This window comes from Garra rufa, chromosome 8 (genome assembly GCF_049309525.1).
Source record: "Garra rufa chromosome 8, GarRuf1.0, whole genome shotgun sequence".
Classification (NCBI taxonomy): Eukaryota; Metazoa; Chordata; class Actinopteri; order Cypriniformes; family Cyprinidae; genus Garra; species Garra rufa.
In genome coordinates, this window is record NC_133368.1 from 42,541,277 (window position 1) to 42,558,096 (window position 16,820).

The window sequence follows — 16,820 nt, forward strand, 5'->3', positions numbered from 1 at the left end:
AATGTCATTTGATTCACATAAAATGGTTCTTTTTAGTGAATGAAAAAAAATTGTGCAAGCCAGGTATCTGATTCAAAAACGAATCTCTTATGAGCCAGCACTTTTTAGTGAATCAAAAAAATAAAGTGCAACCCATGTCATTTGAATCAAGAACCAGTGATTCTTGAGTCATCTCATTAAGGGAATCAAAAACATAGTGCAACCCCTGAATTTGAATAAAAAAAACTAATCTCTTATAAGGCGGCACTTTTTAGTGATTTAAAAAAAATAACACACACACACACACACACACACACACACACACACACACACACACACACACACACACACACACACACACACACACACACACACACACACACACACACACACACACACATATAGATAGATAGATAGTGTAACCCATGTAATTTGAATCATGAACCAATGATTTTTGAGCTATCTCTTTTAAGTGAATCAAAAACATAGTGAAACCAGTGTCATTTGATTTATAAACTGATGACTCTTATGATCTGATTCTTTATGTGAATCAAAAAACATGTAGTGCAACCTGTGTCATCTGATTCACAAACTATTTACTCTTACGAAACAGCTTTTTTTAGTAAATGAAAAACAAACAGTGTAACCAGTGTCATTTGATTCACAAACTAATGACTTATGAGTTGTTATTTTTAGTGAATCCAGAACATACAGTGAAACAAGTGTAATCTGATTCATAAACAAATGACTCTTAGGAGCTGGCTCTTTTTAGTGAATCAAAAACATTTTGTGCAACCTGTGTCAGTTCATTTTAGCATATCAAAAATAGAGCAACCAGCATCATTTGATTCACAAACCAATGACTCTTATGAAATGGCTCTTTTTAGTAACTCAAAAACATACAGTGCAACCATTGTCATTTGATTCACAAACTAATGACTCTTATGAGTTGCTTCTTTTTAGTAAACTCAGAACATACAGTGAAACAAGTGCAATCTGATTCATAAACAAATTACTCTTAGGAGCTGGCTCTTTTTAGTGAATCAAAAACAGAGCAACCCATGTCATTTGATTCAAAAACTAATGACTAATGACTTACAAGTCAGTTCTTTCTAGACTTCTATGTACTGGTTTTGTTAAGTGAATCAAAAAACATTTTGTGCAACTTGTGTCATTTGAATCACAAACCAATGATTCCTATAAGCCAGCTATTTTAAGTGAAACAAAGAACAAAGTGAAACTAGTGTTTTTGATTCATAAACTAATGACTCAGCGAATTCTTTTTAGCAAATCAAAACCATTTAGTATAAACAGTTTAATTTGATTCAGAAACTAACAAGTCTTATGAGACAGCTCTTTTTAGTACATTAAAACCATAGTGTAAACCATGTCATTTTATTCATAAACTAATGACTAATGACTCTTACAAGCCAGTTCCAAATCCAAAACATACAGTGAAACAAGTGTAATCCACTTAATAAACAAATGACTCTTTGGAGCTGGCTCTTTTTAGAATCAAATTTTAAATAAAAAACAGTGCAACCCGTGTTGATTCATAAACTAAAGACTAATGACTCTTACAAGCCAGTTCTTTTTAGACTTTTATGTGCTGGTTCTATTAAGTGAATCATGTCATTTGAATCACGAACCAATGATTCTTGAGTCATCTCTTTTAAGTGAATCAAAAACATAGTGCCATCTGATTCATGAAATGATGACTCTCATGATCTGATTCTTTTATGTGAATCAAAAACGTAGTGCAACCCATGTCATTTAATTTAAAAAATGTATGAATTTCATTCAAGTCAGTTCATTTCAGTAAATAAAAAATACATCATTTGAATTACAAACCAATGACTCTTATGAAACTGCTCCTTTTAGTAACTCAAAAACATACTGTGCAACCAGTGTCATTTGATTCATAAACTACTGACTAATGACTCTTACAAGCCAGTTCTTTCTAGACTTCTATGTACTGGTTTTGTTAAGTGAATCAAAAAACATTTTGTGCAACTTGTGTCATTTGAATCACAACCCAATGATTCTTATAAGCCAGCTCTTTTAAGTTAATCAAAAACAAAGCAAAACTAGTGTTTTTGATTCACAAACTAATGACTCTTATGACTGAATTCTCTTCAGCAAATCAAAACCATACAGTACGAACAGTTTAATTTGATTCACAAACAAATGAGTCTCATACAGTATAATGCAATTCACAAATCATTGATTATTATGAATCAGTTTTTTTTAGTGAATCAAGAACATACAGTGCAACGAGTGTCATTTGATTCAACTAATGACTCTTATGAGCTGGTTCTTTTTAATTCATCAAAACATATTGCGAAACCAATATAAGCAGATTAACAAATAAACAACTCTTACTAGCCAACTATTTTAGTGGATCAAGAAGTACCATCAAAGTCTGACGGACTCTAATGAGCCAGCTCTTTTCATCATTAAAAAAGACTCACAAACTCAATTTTCGTTCTGAATTAGTCTAGCAAATATTTCACTACTTAAATCCATCAGAACCATCAGTTACTGAATTATGGAAATGCATTACTCACTTAAAACAAGAATTCATTTTAATCTATTAAACATTCTTTAAACCAAATTTTATATTGATGATTCCTCTTTGCCACAGAAAGAACGCTATTGCGCTGGCCATGTATTGCAAAGCATTGCAAGTCTTGTTTGCATGCTTACAGTATAACTTATTTCACAAACATAGTGCTGTGCAAGTAAATGGCATTAGTACACACACACAAAAAAAACTGAGATGCAATACAACAGCAAAAGACGTCAATCGGCTGCAATTGTAAATAAACAAACAATTAAAAATCAGCACAGATGGACCACCAACCCCGAACCCTCAACCAAAATGCCGCAATGACCATCCACTTCTAACACACATGCAATAATCCAGAGTTTCTCAATGAGGCAAAGCATGTATTGATTAAAATTGGCCTATTTTTCAAATCAATCATACTTATGAAGCAACACATTGTTGCAAGATCAAAAGTCAGTCGAATAAACCGACCCAATCAGATAGGAAAGGTGGAAACGTATCGCCTCCGTACCCGACGTGTGTGAAATATCCATGCGTGTGCAAGTGTGTGTGAGCGGGCATGTCGTCGAAGCGTGCGTTTGATCGCTGCATGAGGGGGCCGGAGCTGAAGTCATGGAAAACTGCATGTGTGGTTGTTATTGGCAGAGAGGTGACGGCCTTGACGGACAGCTCAGGGGCAAACTCAGATCAAGGCCATGACTGATGAAAGCAGAGAGTGGGCTGACGGAGGGGAACGCCAGCGAGCTCGGGATGGGGAAGGAACGACAACGGGCCAAAAAAAGAAATGAAACGAACTGCAGCGTTTAGGAAACATGCTGTAAGGCGGATCTGGCTGCAGAAGCGTAAATAATGTGGATAATTGCAGAAGTCTAGGCGAAGCGCTTCACGGGCTAATAACTGAGAAGGCCATCGGAGACTCCAACTGTCGCAGAGAGAGAAATACAACAATGCGCTCATTCACAAAACTCACTTAGATTCAGCCCATGGTGCTGTCAGGTGTGTGTGTGTGTGTGTCAGTGTGTTTGCTCTTACTGTCCAGTTTCTGTCTGAGAGGGTTAGTTCCGTAAAGCAGCACATGAGCCTCAGAGTGGACCGTCTGTAGCTCCTCCAGAGTGGCTTTCCTGCCTCGAATACACTGGGGAAAAATAAAGAGAGAGTTAAAACCTCAGTAAGAAAAGATGCAAAGATGTAATATTCAATTTGACATGGATGGAGTGGAGGCTGTGCATTTCAGTCTGTAGTACTATCTTATGTAGCAACAGACTGATATTAGTCTGCTGTAATGCAGTTTTAATTTGGAGACTTTTTTTGTGCATATAGTGTGATGAATGAACAGTTTTGTGTATGGGCCAATTATGAACTCAAAGTCAGAGTTTAGAGAGAAAATCTTTTTTCACAAATTTTGTATGTATGCAAATTGTATAATATCTAAGGTACACATTTGTAGTAATTGTGCAGTTAATTCTCATATTGTATTTTCAGAAAGTTTTGGAATATTTGTCCTCTCCCCAAATTTGTCACTACCGAAACACAACAATATATAATACAAAGGGCTATATTGACCTATTGACATTTTGTTTACATCTACCTTGTAAATATACAGTTTTCAGAGGTAAATCAATAACAATTTTAACAATATTTCAAGTGTAATTTATGAGATTTGTTGTGTTTTGATTTCAAATTTTCTTTGTAAAAGGCACAAAGTTAAGGATTCATTAGTTTGAATATACATTGAAAGAAACACACTATCATAACATCTTAGTTGATAAGTCAATATAATTTATTTTTGACAAAACGGTTTCGGGAGTGACAGTAATGTTTTGGAAGTGAACACATCACATAAGAGAATTTTAACTCACATAATAAACACTAGTAATTAAAATAAGTCTTAGCCAATAGACTAAAACATACACTGTTTCGGTAGTGACATGAAAATGCGGGACACTTTTTTTTTACATTAAGTTTCATGATATAAATAAAATATGAATAAAATATAAAATAATACATTTATTTGAACTTGTTTTTTTTAAATCAAAAAGTTATTTTTTTTTTAAAACAACAATGGAATAAAATAAAAAATTTTCTTCAATATTGTTTTTATAAGTTAAAATTTAGGGATTAGGGTTTGGGACAGCCACCTCCTAATTGAAAGTACCCAATAAATGATGATTTTATATTTATTAAGCTTACTAATATTTTAAATAATATAATTGGTTTCAATAGATAATAAGATTTTAATTCTTAAATGCTTTTTAAATGTGTTTTTTTGGTTGCGGGACAACAGTTTGCACCAATTCTGTGAAACGGCCTGTATATTCCATGTTTTTAACCATGAATTAATGTTCAAAAAATCTGCGTATGCAAAATTTAAAAAACGTTTTTCAGTAAATGTCTCTTCTGCTCACCAAGACTGCATTTATTTGATCAAACATACAAGAAAAACAGTAATATTGTGAAAAATGTAAATTAAAATAGCTTTTGTTCATTTTACTACATTTTAAATTTTTGCATTGAATTTTCAGCATCATTACTCCAGTCTTCAGTGTGACATGATCCTTCAGAAGTCATTCTAATATGCTGATTTGCTGCTCAAGAAACATTCTTATTATTACTGATGATGAAAACAGTTGTGCTGCATTTTTGTGGAAAGTCAAAACATATTTTTTCCCAATCCGTTGATGAATACAAAGTAAAAAAGCACAGCATTTATTTAAAAAAAAAAAAAAAAACTTTGTATAAGGTCCAATGTAGAAGGATTTGCTTTTCACTTTTCATCAGTTTAATGCATCATTGCGGAACAATTCTTTGAATGGTATTATATTTCTTGATTTCATTTTAAACAATTAAAAATCCTAAAACTTCCTTGATTGCACCCTTGCTGAAGAAGCATTTTTAAGTTCAAATCTCAAAATTCTAATTTTAACATCATATTAAATAAAGTCACATTTTAACAAGTTGCAAACACAAAAGACTTTACATTATATAAGGCAAATCTGTCTAAAAACACTTTCTAGATTTTTATATATTTAAAGAACAAAAACAATCAAAGCAAAAATCATTCAGACACCAGATATAATATTTGATTTTTTTTTTTTTAACTAGTGGGTGCAGGACACTATAGTTCATTTATGCAAGTGAGCATAACAGAATTAAGTAAACTGTGACATATTTCACCCAAAAATTCTTCATACAGTGGACTACCAGTAAAACAGATACAAATTTGGGATCAAACATTATCTGGACACTTTGAGCTGGCTATGTTTTGCACAGACTGAACAAAATTAAGCATTGCTTGGTAATTGGTCAACAAAGTATTTAAGTTAAACTAAAAGTTATGCAGGGTAATTAATATGTGTTTCAAGTAAATATTTACATGCCCAATTTATTTTGGAATTCAAAATAATATTAAATGCACTGCTCTACGACATTTCTCTCATGCAAATTTGAGAGTTAAATGTTAAATAAAATTGGACCCGTTTTTCAAGATTAAGATATATCAAATTATTATTATTATTTTTTTTTAGGTTTCACACTATTCAACACTTTAACACAGTTAAACACTGTTTAAAGCTTACGCAGTTTATGAACTGTTTAAATTACCAGTCATTAATATTCAGCAATCTAAAAAATATACTGTATACTGCATATATGTGACCCTGGACCACAAAACCATGCAGTCATAAGGTTAAATTTTACAAAACTGAGATATATATATCATATGAAAGCTCAATAAATAAGCTTTCTATTGATTCTACGGTTTGTTAGGATAGGACCATATTTGGCCGAGATACATCTATTTGAAAATCTGGAATCTGAGGGTGCAAAAAAATCTAAATGCTGAGAAAATCACCTTTAAAGATCTTCAAATTAAGTTCTTAACAATGCATATTACTAATCAAAAATTACATTTTGATATATTTATAGTAGGAATTTTACAAAAAATCTTCATGGAACATGATCTTTACTTAATTTCCAATGATTTTTGGCATAAAAGAAAAATCAATAATTTTGACCCATACAATGTATTTTTGGCTATTGCTACAAATGTACCCCAGCGACTTAAGACTGGTTTTGTGGTCCAGGGTCACATATAGAATACACAAATGAAAGGAAACACAGGATAATGCTGTAAATTAAATTACAGCGCTGCTGTAAAAATTACAGTAACTCTGCTGCCAGTATTTTACAGTAAAATTTACAGGATTTTTTTTACAGTGTAGTTGTGTAAATATTGTCATACTAACAGTTTTTTTGGTTGACTGCAATCCATTACATACCTTTCTTTAAAAGTCTGACATTATCAAGATGAATTTGTTCTGACACAGTTTAACTCTGAGTTCTTGTCATATTTTATGACCATTTTCTAAACTACAGCGAATAAACTGTGATAAAGTGAGAACTGTTGAAGGTGTCTGAATAAATTCTTTCTGAACAACCGATGATTAATGTGTGAAAGAAAGTGTCCTTAAAAAACCCGTCCAGCAGAGTTGAGCTCTAACACTAATTAAACACATCTGAACCAGCTAATCGAAGTCTTCAGACTCTCTAGAAACTTCCAGACAAGTGCTGGTTGGAGCTAAACTCAGCAGGACTTTGGCTCTCCAGGAACATGATTGGAAACCACTGGTGTAGGTCATGTCTAATTTTTTATAGCACATGTTTTTATGAGATTGTTGCAAGACATATTCCATCTATTGCAAAATCGACAGCCCTATTGAATGTACTGCCATGGTGCCCCCTCTGAAGTCTTTAGCTGTCTAAGCAGAGCAGAAACAGACCCGCTGTCCACCTCCCACTCCAAACAGGGCCCCACATGCCTGTAGAACAAAGCCGTCGGCCCTCGGAGGTGCCGGAGCTGCTGGATTTGCAATAATGTCATTTTCCCTGTTTTAATAGCTTTGGCCTCTGAGGCACAAACCATCCGAGAGGGAGTCGGACCTGCCCACCTGTGGAAGCGCTCTGGGCCGAGCCGAGGTGACACCTGCAACAGGACGTACTACCTCTCGGATTTAACAGCGGGGGCAGTTAAAGAGGGGCCCGCGGGGGCCCGGTGCTGGCTGGCGGCAGCTTAAAACAACCCTACACTCTTTAAGGGCCCCCTGCTGTAGATTAGGGGGTATTAGAGTCATGACTGCCTTTAATTGAGGCCCAATTCACTGTTTCCATCTCCCAGAACAATAAACATCCCCACCAAGGAGCGAACGTAGGCGAGAGAGCGGGCGCGCGGCCGTGCCATTGTCGTGCTTGTTTACTTGTTTGTTTGGAGGAAAACAGAGACTGCAGCTATGCGACCCACTCTAACAGGCCTGACGCAATGGAGCCAGCGTGGCAGGAGAGATTAGATCCAGCGAGAGCCATTAGGCACCAGCGATCAGAGCTTGAGATGATGAGAGAGCTCAGGAATTGCCCTCAGCAGGTGGAGGCAGAGATAAGCAGGCACAGACTGCTTTTCTGCACTGATTTTGGGGGAAAACAGATTTGAGCATTGCAAAATGTTGTAAATATACATATACGTGACCCTGGACCACAAAACCAGTCTTAAGTAGCACTATATTAGCACTATAACTATGTTTGTAGCAATAGCCAATAATACACTGTATGGGTCAAAATAATCAACAGGATGTTAAGCAAAGATCATGTTCCATGAAGATATTTTGTAAATTTCCTTACCGTACCATAAATGTATGAAAGCTTAATTTTCGATTAGTAATATGCATTGCTAAGAACTTCATTTTGACAACTTTACAGGTGATTTTCTCAATATTTAGATTTTTCTGCACCCTCAGATTCCAGATTTTCAGACAGTTGTGTCTCGGCCAAATATTGCCCTATTCTAACAAACCATACATCGAAGCTTATTTATTCAGCTTTTAGATGATGCATGAATCTCAATTGAAAAAAAAAAAAAACCTTTATGACTGGTTTTGTAGTCCTGGGTCACATATATATGTGACCCTGGACCACAAAACCAGTCTTAAGTCACTGGGGTTTGTTTGTAGCAATAGCCAAAAATACATTGTATGGGTCAAAATTTTTGATTTTTCTTTTATGCCAAAAATCATTGAGAAATTAAGTAAAGTTCATGTTCCATGAAGATTTTTTGTAAAATTCCTACTGTAAACATATCAAAATGTATTTTTTGATTTGTAATATGCATTGTTAAGAACCTAATTTGGACAACTTTAAAGGTGATTTTCTCAGTCTTTTTGATTTTTTTGCATCCTCAGATTTCTGATTTCAAATAGATGTATCTCAGTCAAATATTGTCCGATCCTAACAAACCATACATCAATAGAAAGCTTATTTATTGAGCTTTCATATGATGTATAAATCTCAGTTTTGTCAAATTTAACCTTATGACTGGTTTTGTGGTCCTGGGTCACATATATATGCAAAAAAACACTCATCACAGATATGAATTCTGTGGTGCTTTGTGAGCAGTTTTGTGCAGGTTGTATAGTCTGTAAATTAAATATGTAATTTGTGTCATTTAAGCTAAGTTGCAAGATTTTGAAACTTTCAGAATTACATTAAGCAGAAATAAACTAACGTTAAAAATTCTGTGGTCAGTATTTATTTATTTATTAACACTTTTATTCGGCAGTGATGCATTAAATTGATCAATAAAAATAATAAAGAAAAAATTTGTTCAAAATAAATGCTGTTCTTTTTTAACTTTCTATTCATCAGCTTTCTATTTATCTTGAAAAAATCTAGCATGGTTTTCACAAAATTATTAAGCAGCTTGTTTTCAACATTGATAATAAGAAATGTTTCTTGAGAAGCAAATCAGCATATCAGAATGGTTTCAGAAGGAATGGTTTCTGAAGGATCATGCGACTTCAAAATCTCATGATAATTGATAATTTTGAAATTAAATTAAGCAGAAATAAACTAATGTAAAAAATTTGTCATATATTTATCTATTTTTTTTTTCCCCTAAAGAAAAAATAATACTTTAAAGGTCACTGCACACAGAGTCCGAAATGTCCTCACGTTGTGTCAATCACGTTTACAATCTGCCTCTTTCGTCCGTCATAAACAAAAATCGGACCAGGTTTGATTTTCTGTGTTTTTGCATTCGTAGCAAACATTTTAATAGGAAAAGATGACGAATACGAAAAAAACTGAAAAACGCAAAATTTGGACCTTTATTCAGGAATGAGGCATTAAATTGATCAAAAGGGGACTGTAAAATAGTAAAGAAATGTTTTGTTTCAAATAAGTGCTGTTCTTTTGAACTTTCTATTCATCAATGATATCATGAAAAAAAGTTTCCACACAATTATTAAGCAGCACAATTGTTTTCAACATGGATAATAATAAGAAATGTCTCTTAAAAGCAGCAAATCGACAGAATGATTTCTGAAGGATCATATGACCAGAATCAGAATGCAAGATTTTGAAACTTTCAGAATTAAATTAAGCAGAAATAAACTAATGTTTAAAAATTTAAGGTCACTATTCATTTATTTTTTTCTGAAAAAAACTAAAACACTGTGTCTGAAGTACACACTACCTCCGAAACTTTCGTCCATCATAAAAAAAAAAAATCAATCCAGGTCTGTAGCAAGCATTTTAATAGGAAAGGATGACGAAAACGAAAAAAAAAAAAAACAGAAGAAAAAAACGCATACGAAAAATTCGGAATCATGATTTCAAATAAGTGCTGTTCTTTTGAACTTTCTATTCATCAAAGATATCCTGAAAAAAAGTTTCCACAAAATTATTAAGCAGCACTGTTTTCAACATGGATAATAATAGGAAATGTTTCTTGAGCAGCAAATCAGCATATTAGAATGGTATCTGAAGGATCATGTGACAAAGCTTTGTCAGCACAAGAATAAATTACATATTAATATATATCCAAATAGAAAACACTTATTTCAAATTGTAATAATATTTCACTTTTTTGATTAAACACATGCAGTAAGAATATAAGAGACTAACCCTGACCCTAAATAACACCTATATTTAACACTATATTTAAGTAATTATTCTTATTAAAATTGATAATTTTACTCAGTACAAAAAGTCAGAATCTACTGCTTATATTAAGGTTCAGGTTTCGAGCAAACCAGAACGTTTATGTAGCTTAACTGCTGCTGTCATTATAGGAAAAAACATTAAGTTTTGTTTTTCTCAAAACTTCTCAAAGTTGTTGAGAAAGTGAATTACAGCTCCCACTGTAATTCACCAGCTCGTCCTTTACTCTTATGTGCGAGTTGTCTGCTTCTTTTTCTCTCCCAGTTCAAATTTTCCTCGATCATGCTCAAAACAATCTCACACCCCCTTTTCCTTTGAGTATAAGCCTCTTTGGTTTATTCATAAAGTTTCATCAAAAAGAACTGTGTGGCTGTCTTTGTGATGGCTGAACAGCGCCCTCTACAGATCACAAAAATACCCTTCAGTCAATCTACTAGCAATGCTGAAGCTAAATACCACTTAAATCAGTTTGATGCTGAAAGATCACATCATGTTACCGCTAAAAGAGCTAATATGTTGTAAACTAAGAGATGTATGTGAACATGGTACCTCACACTGGCCGCGCAAACCCGTCTCCTGCAGTCGTGACCAGATGCTCTGGATGCGTCCGGCGTGTTCGGGATGGATGTTACTGTTTCCACACATGCACTGGTGTTTCTGCATCAGGGTGTCGTACACCAGACCTGTAAGTGACACAAATGCTTATTCAATGATGGATACAAACTAATTTAAATACACTTTTAAATATGTGACCCTGGGCCACAAAACCTGTCTTAAGGGTCAATTTTTTGGAAATTGAGATTTATAAAACATCTGAAAGCTGAATATAAAAACTTTCCATTTATGCATATTTTGTTAGGATAGGACAACTATTTGTCCGAGATACTATTTGAAAATCTAGAATCTGAGGGTGCCAAAAAAAACTACATATTGAGAAAAATTCCTTTAAAGTTGTCCAAATGAAGTTCTTATCAATGCATGATACTAATAAAAAATTAAGTTTTGATATATTTATGGTAAGAAATTTATAAAATATCTTCATGGAACATGATCTTTACTTAAAGGAATGGTTCACCCAAAAATGAAAATTTGATGTTTATCTGCTTACCCCCAGGGCATCCAAGATGTAGGTGACTTTGTTTCCTCAGCAGAACACAAACGAAGATTTTTAACGAAAACCGGTGCAGTCTGCCAGCCATATAATGGCAGTAGATGGGCACTAAACCTTTAAAAGTAAACAAAAACATGCACAGACAAATCCAAATTACACCCTGCGGCTCGTGGCGATACATTGATGTCCTAAGACACGAAACGATCATTTTTTGCGAGAAACTGAACAGTATTTATATCATTTTTTACCTTTGACACACAGCCACGTCCATCTGTCATGAGCTCAAGTTTAGCATCAGGCTCGTTACACGTGTACGCGCTCTGGCGTAGAATACGCAAACGCCGTAAGGGGAAATCGGTGAAAAGTCCCGGATGAATTTGTGCAAGCAAACGTAATCTTTTAGCATTAAATCGGTTTAAACAATCAGGATACGCGCAAGTAATTACCATTTTGAATAGCCGCTATACCCACAATCTCTGTGCACTGTGTAAACAATGAGTGTCGTATACACGTGACAGATCGCTTCCGGTGTTTGCGTATACTACGACACAGCGCGTGCACATGTGACGTGACTGATGCCAAACTCCTGCTCATGACAGATGGACGTGGCTGTGTATCAAAGGTAAAAAATGATATAAATACTGATTAGTTTCTCGCAAAAAATGATCGTTTTGTGTCTTAGGACATCAAGGTATCGCCACGAGTCGCAGGGTGTAATTTGGATTTGTCTGTGCATGTTTTTGTTTACTTTTAAAGGTTTGGTGCCCATCTACTGCCATTATATGGCTGACAGACTGCACCGGTTTGAGTTAAAAATTTGCGTTTGTGTTCTGCTGAGGAAACAATGTCACCTACATCTTGGATGCCCTGGGGGTAAGCAGATAAACATCAAATTTTCATTTTTGGGTGAACTATCCCTTTAATATCCTAATGATTTTTGGCATAAAAGAAGAAAAATCAATTATTTTGACCCATACAATGTATTTTTGGCTATTACTACAAACATACCTGTGCTACTTGAGAGAGGTTTTGTGGTCCAGGGTCACATAAGTTTTTAAGGTTGCTAAGTTTTTTGAAGGATCTATTTTAGTGACTGACCGGTGGTAAAGCGTGGTTTGGCTGGAGGTTCTTGCACCACAATGGGAAAGGTCGCAGAGGCCGGGGACGATTGTGCTCTGGACAGGGGCCGATGGCCTGGGAAGGTCACAGATAGTCCGGCTGCCTCCATAGATGCCTGATAGTTCCTCAGCTGATGGATCCTCTGTTGCTCCAACAGGAGAGCTTGCTGCTTAAAGACAAGAACAGAAGTTTAGCTTAAAATAAATTTACTTTGCAAGTCAGTATGTGACCCTGGACCATAAAACCAGTCTTAAGTAGCACTGGGATTATTGGTAGCAATAGCCAAAAATACACTGTATGGGTCAAAATGATTGATTTTTCTTTTATGCCAAAAATCATTAGGATTTTAAGGAAAGACCATGCTCCATGAAGATATTTTGAATATTTCCTACCGTAAATATATCAAAACTTAATTTTTGATTAGTAATATAGCTAAGAACTTCAGTTGGACAACTTTAAAGGTGATTTTCTTAATATTTAGATTTTTTTGCACCCTCAGATTCCAGATTTTCAAATATTGTCCTATCCTAACAAACCATACATCAATGAAAAGCATATTTATTCAGCTTCAATAAATTCAACAATTTAAAAAAAACTGACTTTTATGACTGGTTTTGTGGTCCAGGGTCACATATGTGAAAATGAACATACATATCTTTATACAAAAGTGTCATTCTTCATTCAGATGAACATGAAGTGTTTTTAGGCACCCTGTAGTTACAAAAATAACCAGCAGGTGGCACTCAATACATTGCAAACCACTAGCAACGTCCTTAAAGTACTGGGACCCCCCTTTCAATCAACAGGTTTGACTACTTTAGTCATTTCCATGAGTATACATCTTAATGTTTAAGCATATAATGATATTCTAGGGGATTGTGTGCTTTTAATTTTGTAGCAACAGTTTGGACAGGACCCTTTTCTATTCTAACAGGACCATGTCTCTGTGTATAAGGCAAGGTTCAAAAAGAAATGGCCGATTCAGTCAGAGTGGAAGAACCTGACTGGTCTGCAGAAAGCAAAGTCCTAATCTCAGCTGAACACCTCCAGTGACTTTAAATGCAGATATTGCGCTAAAAACTCCAAAAAAACAAAACAACACAGTGAACAAAAGTATTGGGACACCCCTTCTTTAGAACAGAAAAAGGCACTTTCAAAAGTGTGGCAACAAAGATGGAAACATAATTCATGTATATAAAAATGTTATTTCTATCTCTGTTGCAACACTTTTGGAAGTGTCTAAAATGACTGTACCCATATGTACAAGTCATTGGAGTTAGGAGATGAGTTTTTGGCTTGAGGTCTGTATTTAAAGTCACAGAGGTGTTCAGCTGGGATTAGGACTTTGCTCTATGCAGACCAGTCAAGTTCTTCCACTTTGACTTAATAATTTCTTCTAGTACTTTGCCTTATACACAGAGGCATTGTCATGTTTGAATAGAAAAGGGTCCTGTCAATGCTGTTGCTATAAAATTAGAAGCACAAACTTCCCTAGAATATCATTATATGCTTAAACATTAAGATTTGTACTCATGGAAATGACTAAAGTAGTCAACCCAGTTCATTAGAAGGGGGTGTCCCAATACTTTTGCCAATCTAGTGTATGTAGAAAATGTACACTTTTGAAAATCCAAGAGAAAGAATTCACTTATTAGGCTTAAGATAAGTGTTCTGAGCTACACATAATATCCCACAATGCTTTGCACTTAGCTATTTAAGACTGTAAAACCAGTGAAAATATGCCTTCTATGGCAGTATATGAAGGTTTGAAGTCACTAAAGCATAACATATGGTTGAGGTGGTTACTTAAAATAATAAAATCTGATTTGAAAAAAGTTTGGGGTCAGGAAAGAAGTTTCTTATGCTCAGCAAGGCTGCATTTATTTGCTAAAAATACAGTAAAAACAGTAATATTATTACAATTTAAAATAACAGTTTTCCATTGGTATATATATATTTAAAATGTAATTTATTCTTGTGATGCAAAACTGAATTTTCAGTATCATTACTCCAGTCTTCAGTGTCACATGACCCTTCAGAAATTATTCTAATATGCCGATTTGCTCTGCTGTTCAATATTTTTTTAAGGCTTCTTTGATGAATAAAAAGTCCAAAAGAACACCAATTTAAATGCATTCTTGCTGAATAAAATAATTACAAACAAAAAAAACCCTGCACTTTTAACAGTAGCTTCTACCTTCTACTTAGAAACAAGCATTGAAGCCATTAAAATCATTACTTGGTTATGTCTAAAGTGGACTTGATTTATCCTTGATCATTAGAAGTAATGTTATGAAGCTTTGGAAGCTGGTCTGAAATCTTTGGAGGTTTCTTCATGCATAAACACTGCCTGTTAATTGGCAGCTACCTTGAGTTTTGGACACAGCCTTAGTTAGTTGATGAATATTTCAATATTTCAATTTGATTGCAGGAACATGCTGAGGGTTTCAAACCCCCGCTGGCCATTAAGAAGAAAAAGAGCTGGACCTGAATGATCTCGTCCAGCACAAGTGCCCACCTCCTGTTCATTTTCAAAAAGCAGCGATTAAATCTTGAGGACCTGCGGTTGCTTTAAACAGTTCTGAATGGTGAGAAAATACACAGATTTTTCAGGGACTGCATAAATAAACTCACACTGAGCATTTCATGTAAATAAAAGGGCGCTTTTATTATATTAGAAAACTGAACTCTGTCTGCACAGGAATGAATTACATTTTAAAACAGATTCAAATAGAAAACAGTTAAGTTAAATTATATTAATAATTCACAATATTACTGTTTTCTAATGTATTTTAATCAAATAAAATTAAAATAAATATTCCTCAAACTTTTGAATGGTAGTGTATTTTTTGCAAAAGTGTACATTAAAATAAATATATTTTATGTACATTTATTATGTACATAAGTGACCCTGGACCACAAAACCAGTCATAAGGGTCATTTTTTGAAATAGAGGTTTATATATCTTCTGAAAGCCGAGATATAACTAAAATCTGGAATCTAAGGGTGCAAAACAATCATAATATAAAGAAAATCGCCTTTAAAGTTGTCCAAATGAAGTTCTTAGCAAAGCATATTACTAATTAAAAATTATGTTTTAATATATTTATGGTAGGAAGGAAGTTTATAAAATATCTTCATGGAACTTGATCTTTACTTAATATCCCAATGATTTTTGGCATAAAAGAGAAATTGATCATTTTGACCCATACAATGTATTTTTGGCTATTGCTATATTCATTTATTTGTTTGTTTGTGCAATACTGCTAATTCAAATAAATGAATTCCAATGAAAACAGCATGCTTTCTAGTACAATTGGTCTATTTGTATGTGACATAAACCACCATTATTGTTTTTTGGCAGCTTTAAGTAAAATGAATGCATGTCTCCAGCTGAGTAAGTGCTAGAAATGCTCAGTATCTTGTTGGGACAGATTGTTCTTGTGGCTAATAGCCCCTTTTTCACCAACAGGGTGTCTGATTCCTTATGGGAGCCTGTTGCTGCCCCCTTCTGGAGCTCAATGTGTGGCTTTATCCTGAGCCATTCACAGAAATGGTGACAGATGTTTGTCTGCTCTAACACCCTCACCTGTCTGAAGAGCAGCTCTTCTTCAGCTTGCCTCTCTCTCTGCTGGAACTCTTCATCCTGTTCATCCGGGGGTTCCTGTTTGATGGTGACTCCGTGAGGAAGACTCTCCGTGGAGTCGCCCAGCCCCTGGTGCTCCCGCAGCTCTTCCTCCGTCTCCTCCGGGTGGCTCTCGTGCTGTCGGCCCGGCTCGTTCGGCTTAGCCATCATCTGAGAGAGACAGAGAAACACATGTCAAAACCACCATCAAGTCATCTGATGAAGCCGACTTCTACTCATACAAAATGAATGATTTCTTAGAGAATATGATATGGATCTGTATTCAGTAGTGTGAAGGAACAACTTTAACAATGGTGTTAAAATTATACACTACCGTTCAAAATTTTGGGGTCAGTAAGATGCAAGTGTAAAATCTTATTTATTTATTTTAAAAGAAATGAACACTATTCAGCAAGGACTCTTTAAATGTA

The 16,820-nt window shown here is 34.8% G+C and overlaps 1 protein-coding gene across 1 annotated transcript in view; it reads right to left on the reverse strand.

Moving 5' to 3' along the window:
• Positions 1-16,820, reverse strand: part of LOC141340193 (histone deacetylase 4-like) — a 47,263-nt gene that overhangs the window by 28,680 nt on the left and 1,763 nt on the right. The window contains exons 2-6 of the mRNA XM_073845119.1: positions 16,354-16,560; positions 12,744-12,930; positions 11,084-11,217; positions 3,539-3,683; positions 3,020-3,168 (exon numbers count right to left, since the gene is read on the reverse strand). Of these exons, the coding sequence (XP_073701220.1) occupies positions 3,020-3,168; positions 3,539-3,683; positions 11,084-11,217; positions 12,744-12,930; positions 16,354-16,560 (822 nt within the window). The remainder of the gene's footprint in view (positions 1-3,019; positions 3,169-3,538; positions 3,684-11,083; positions 11,218-12,743; positions 12,931-16,353; positions 16,561-16,820) is intronic.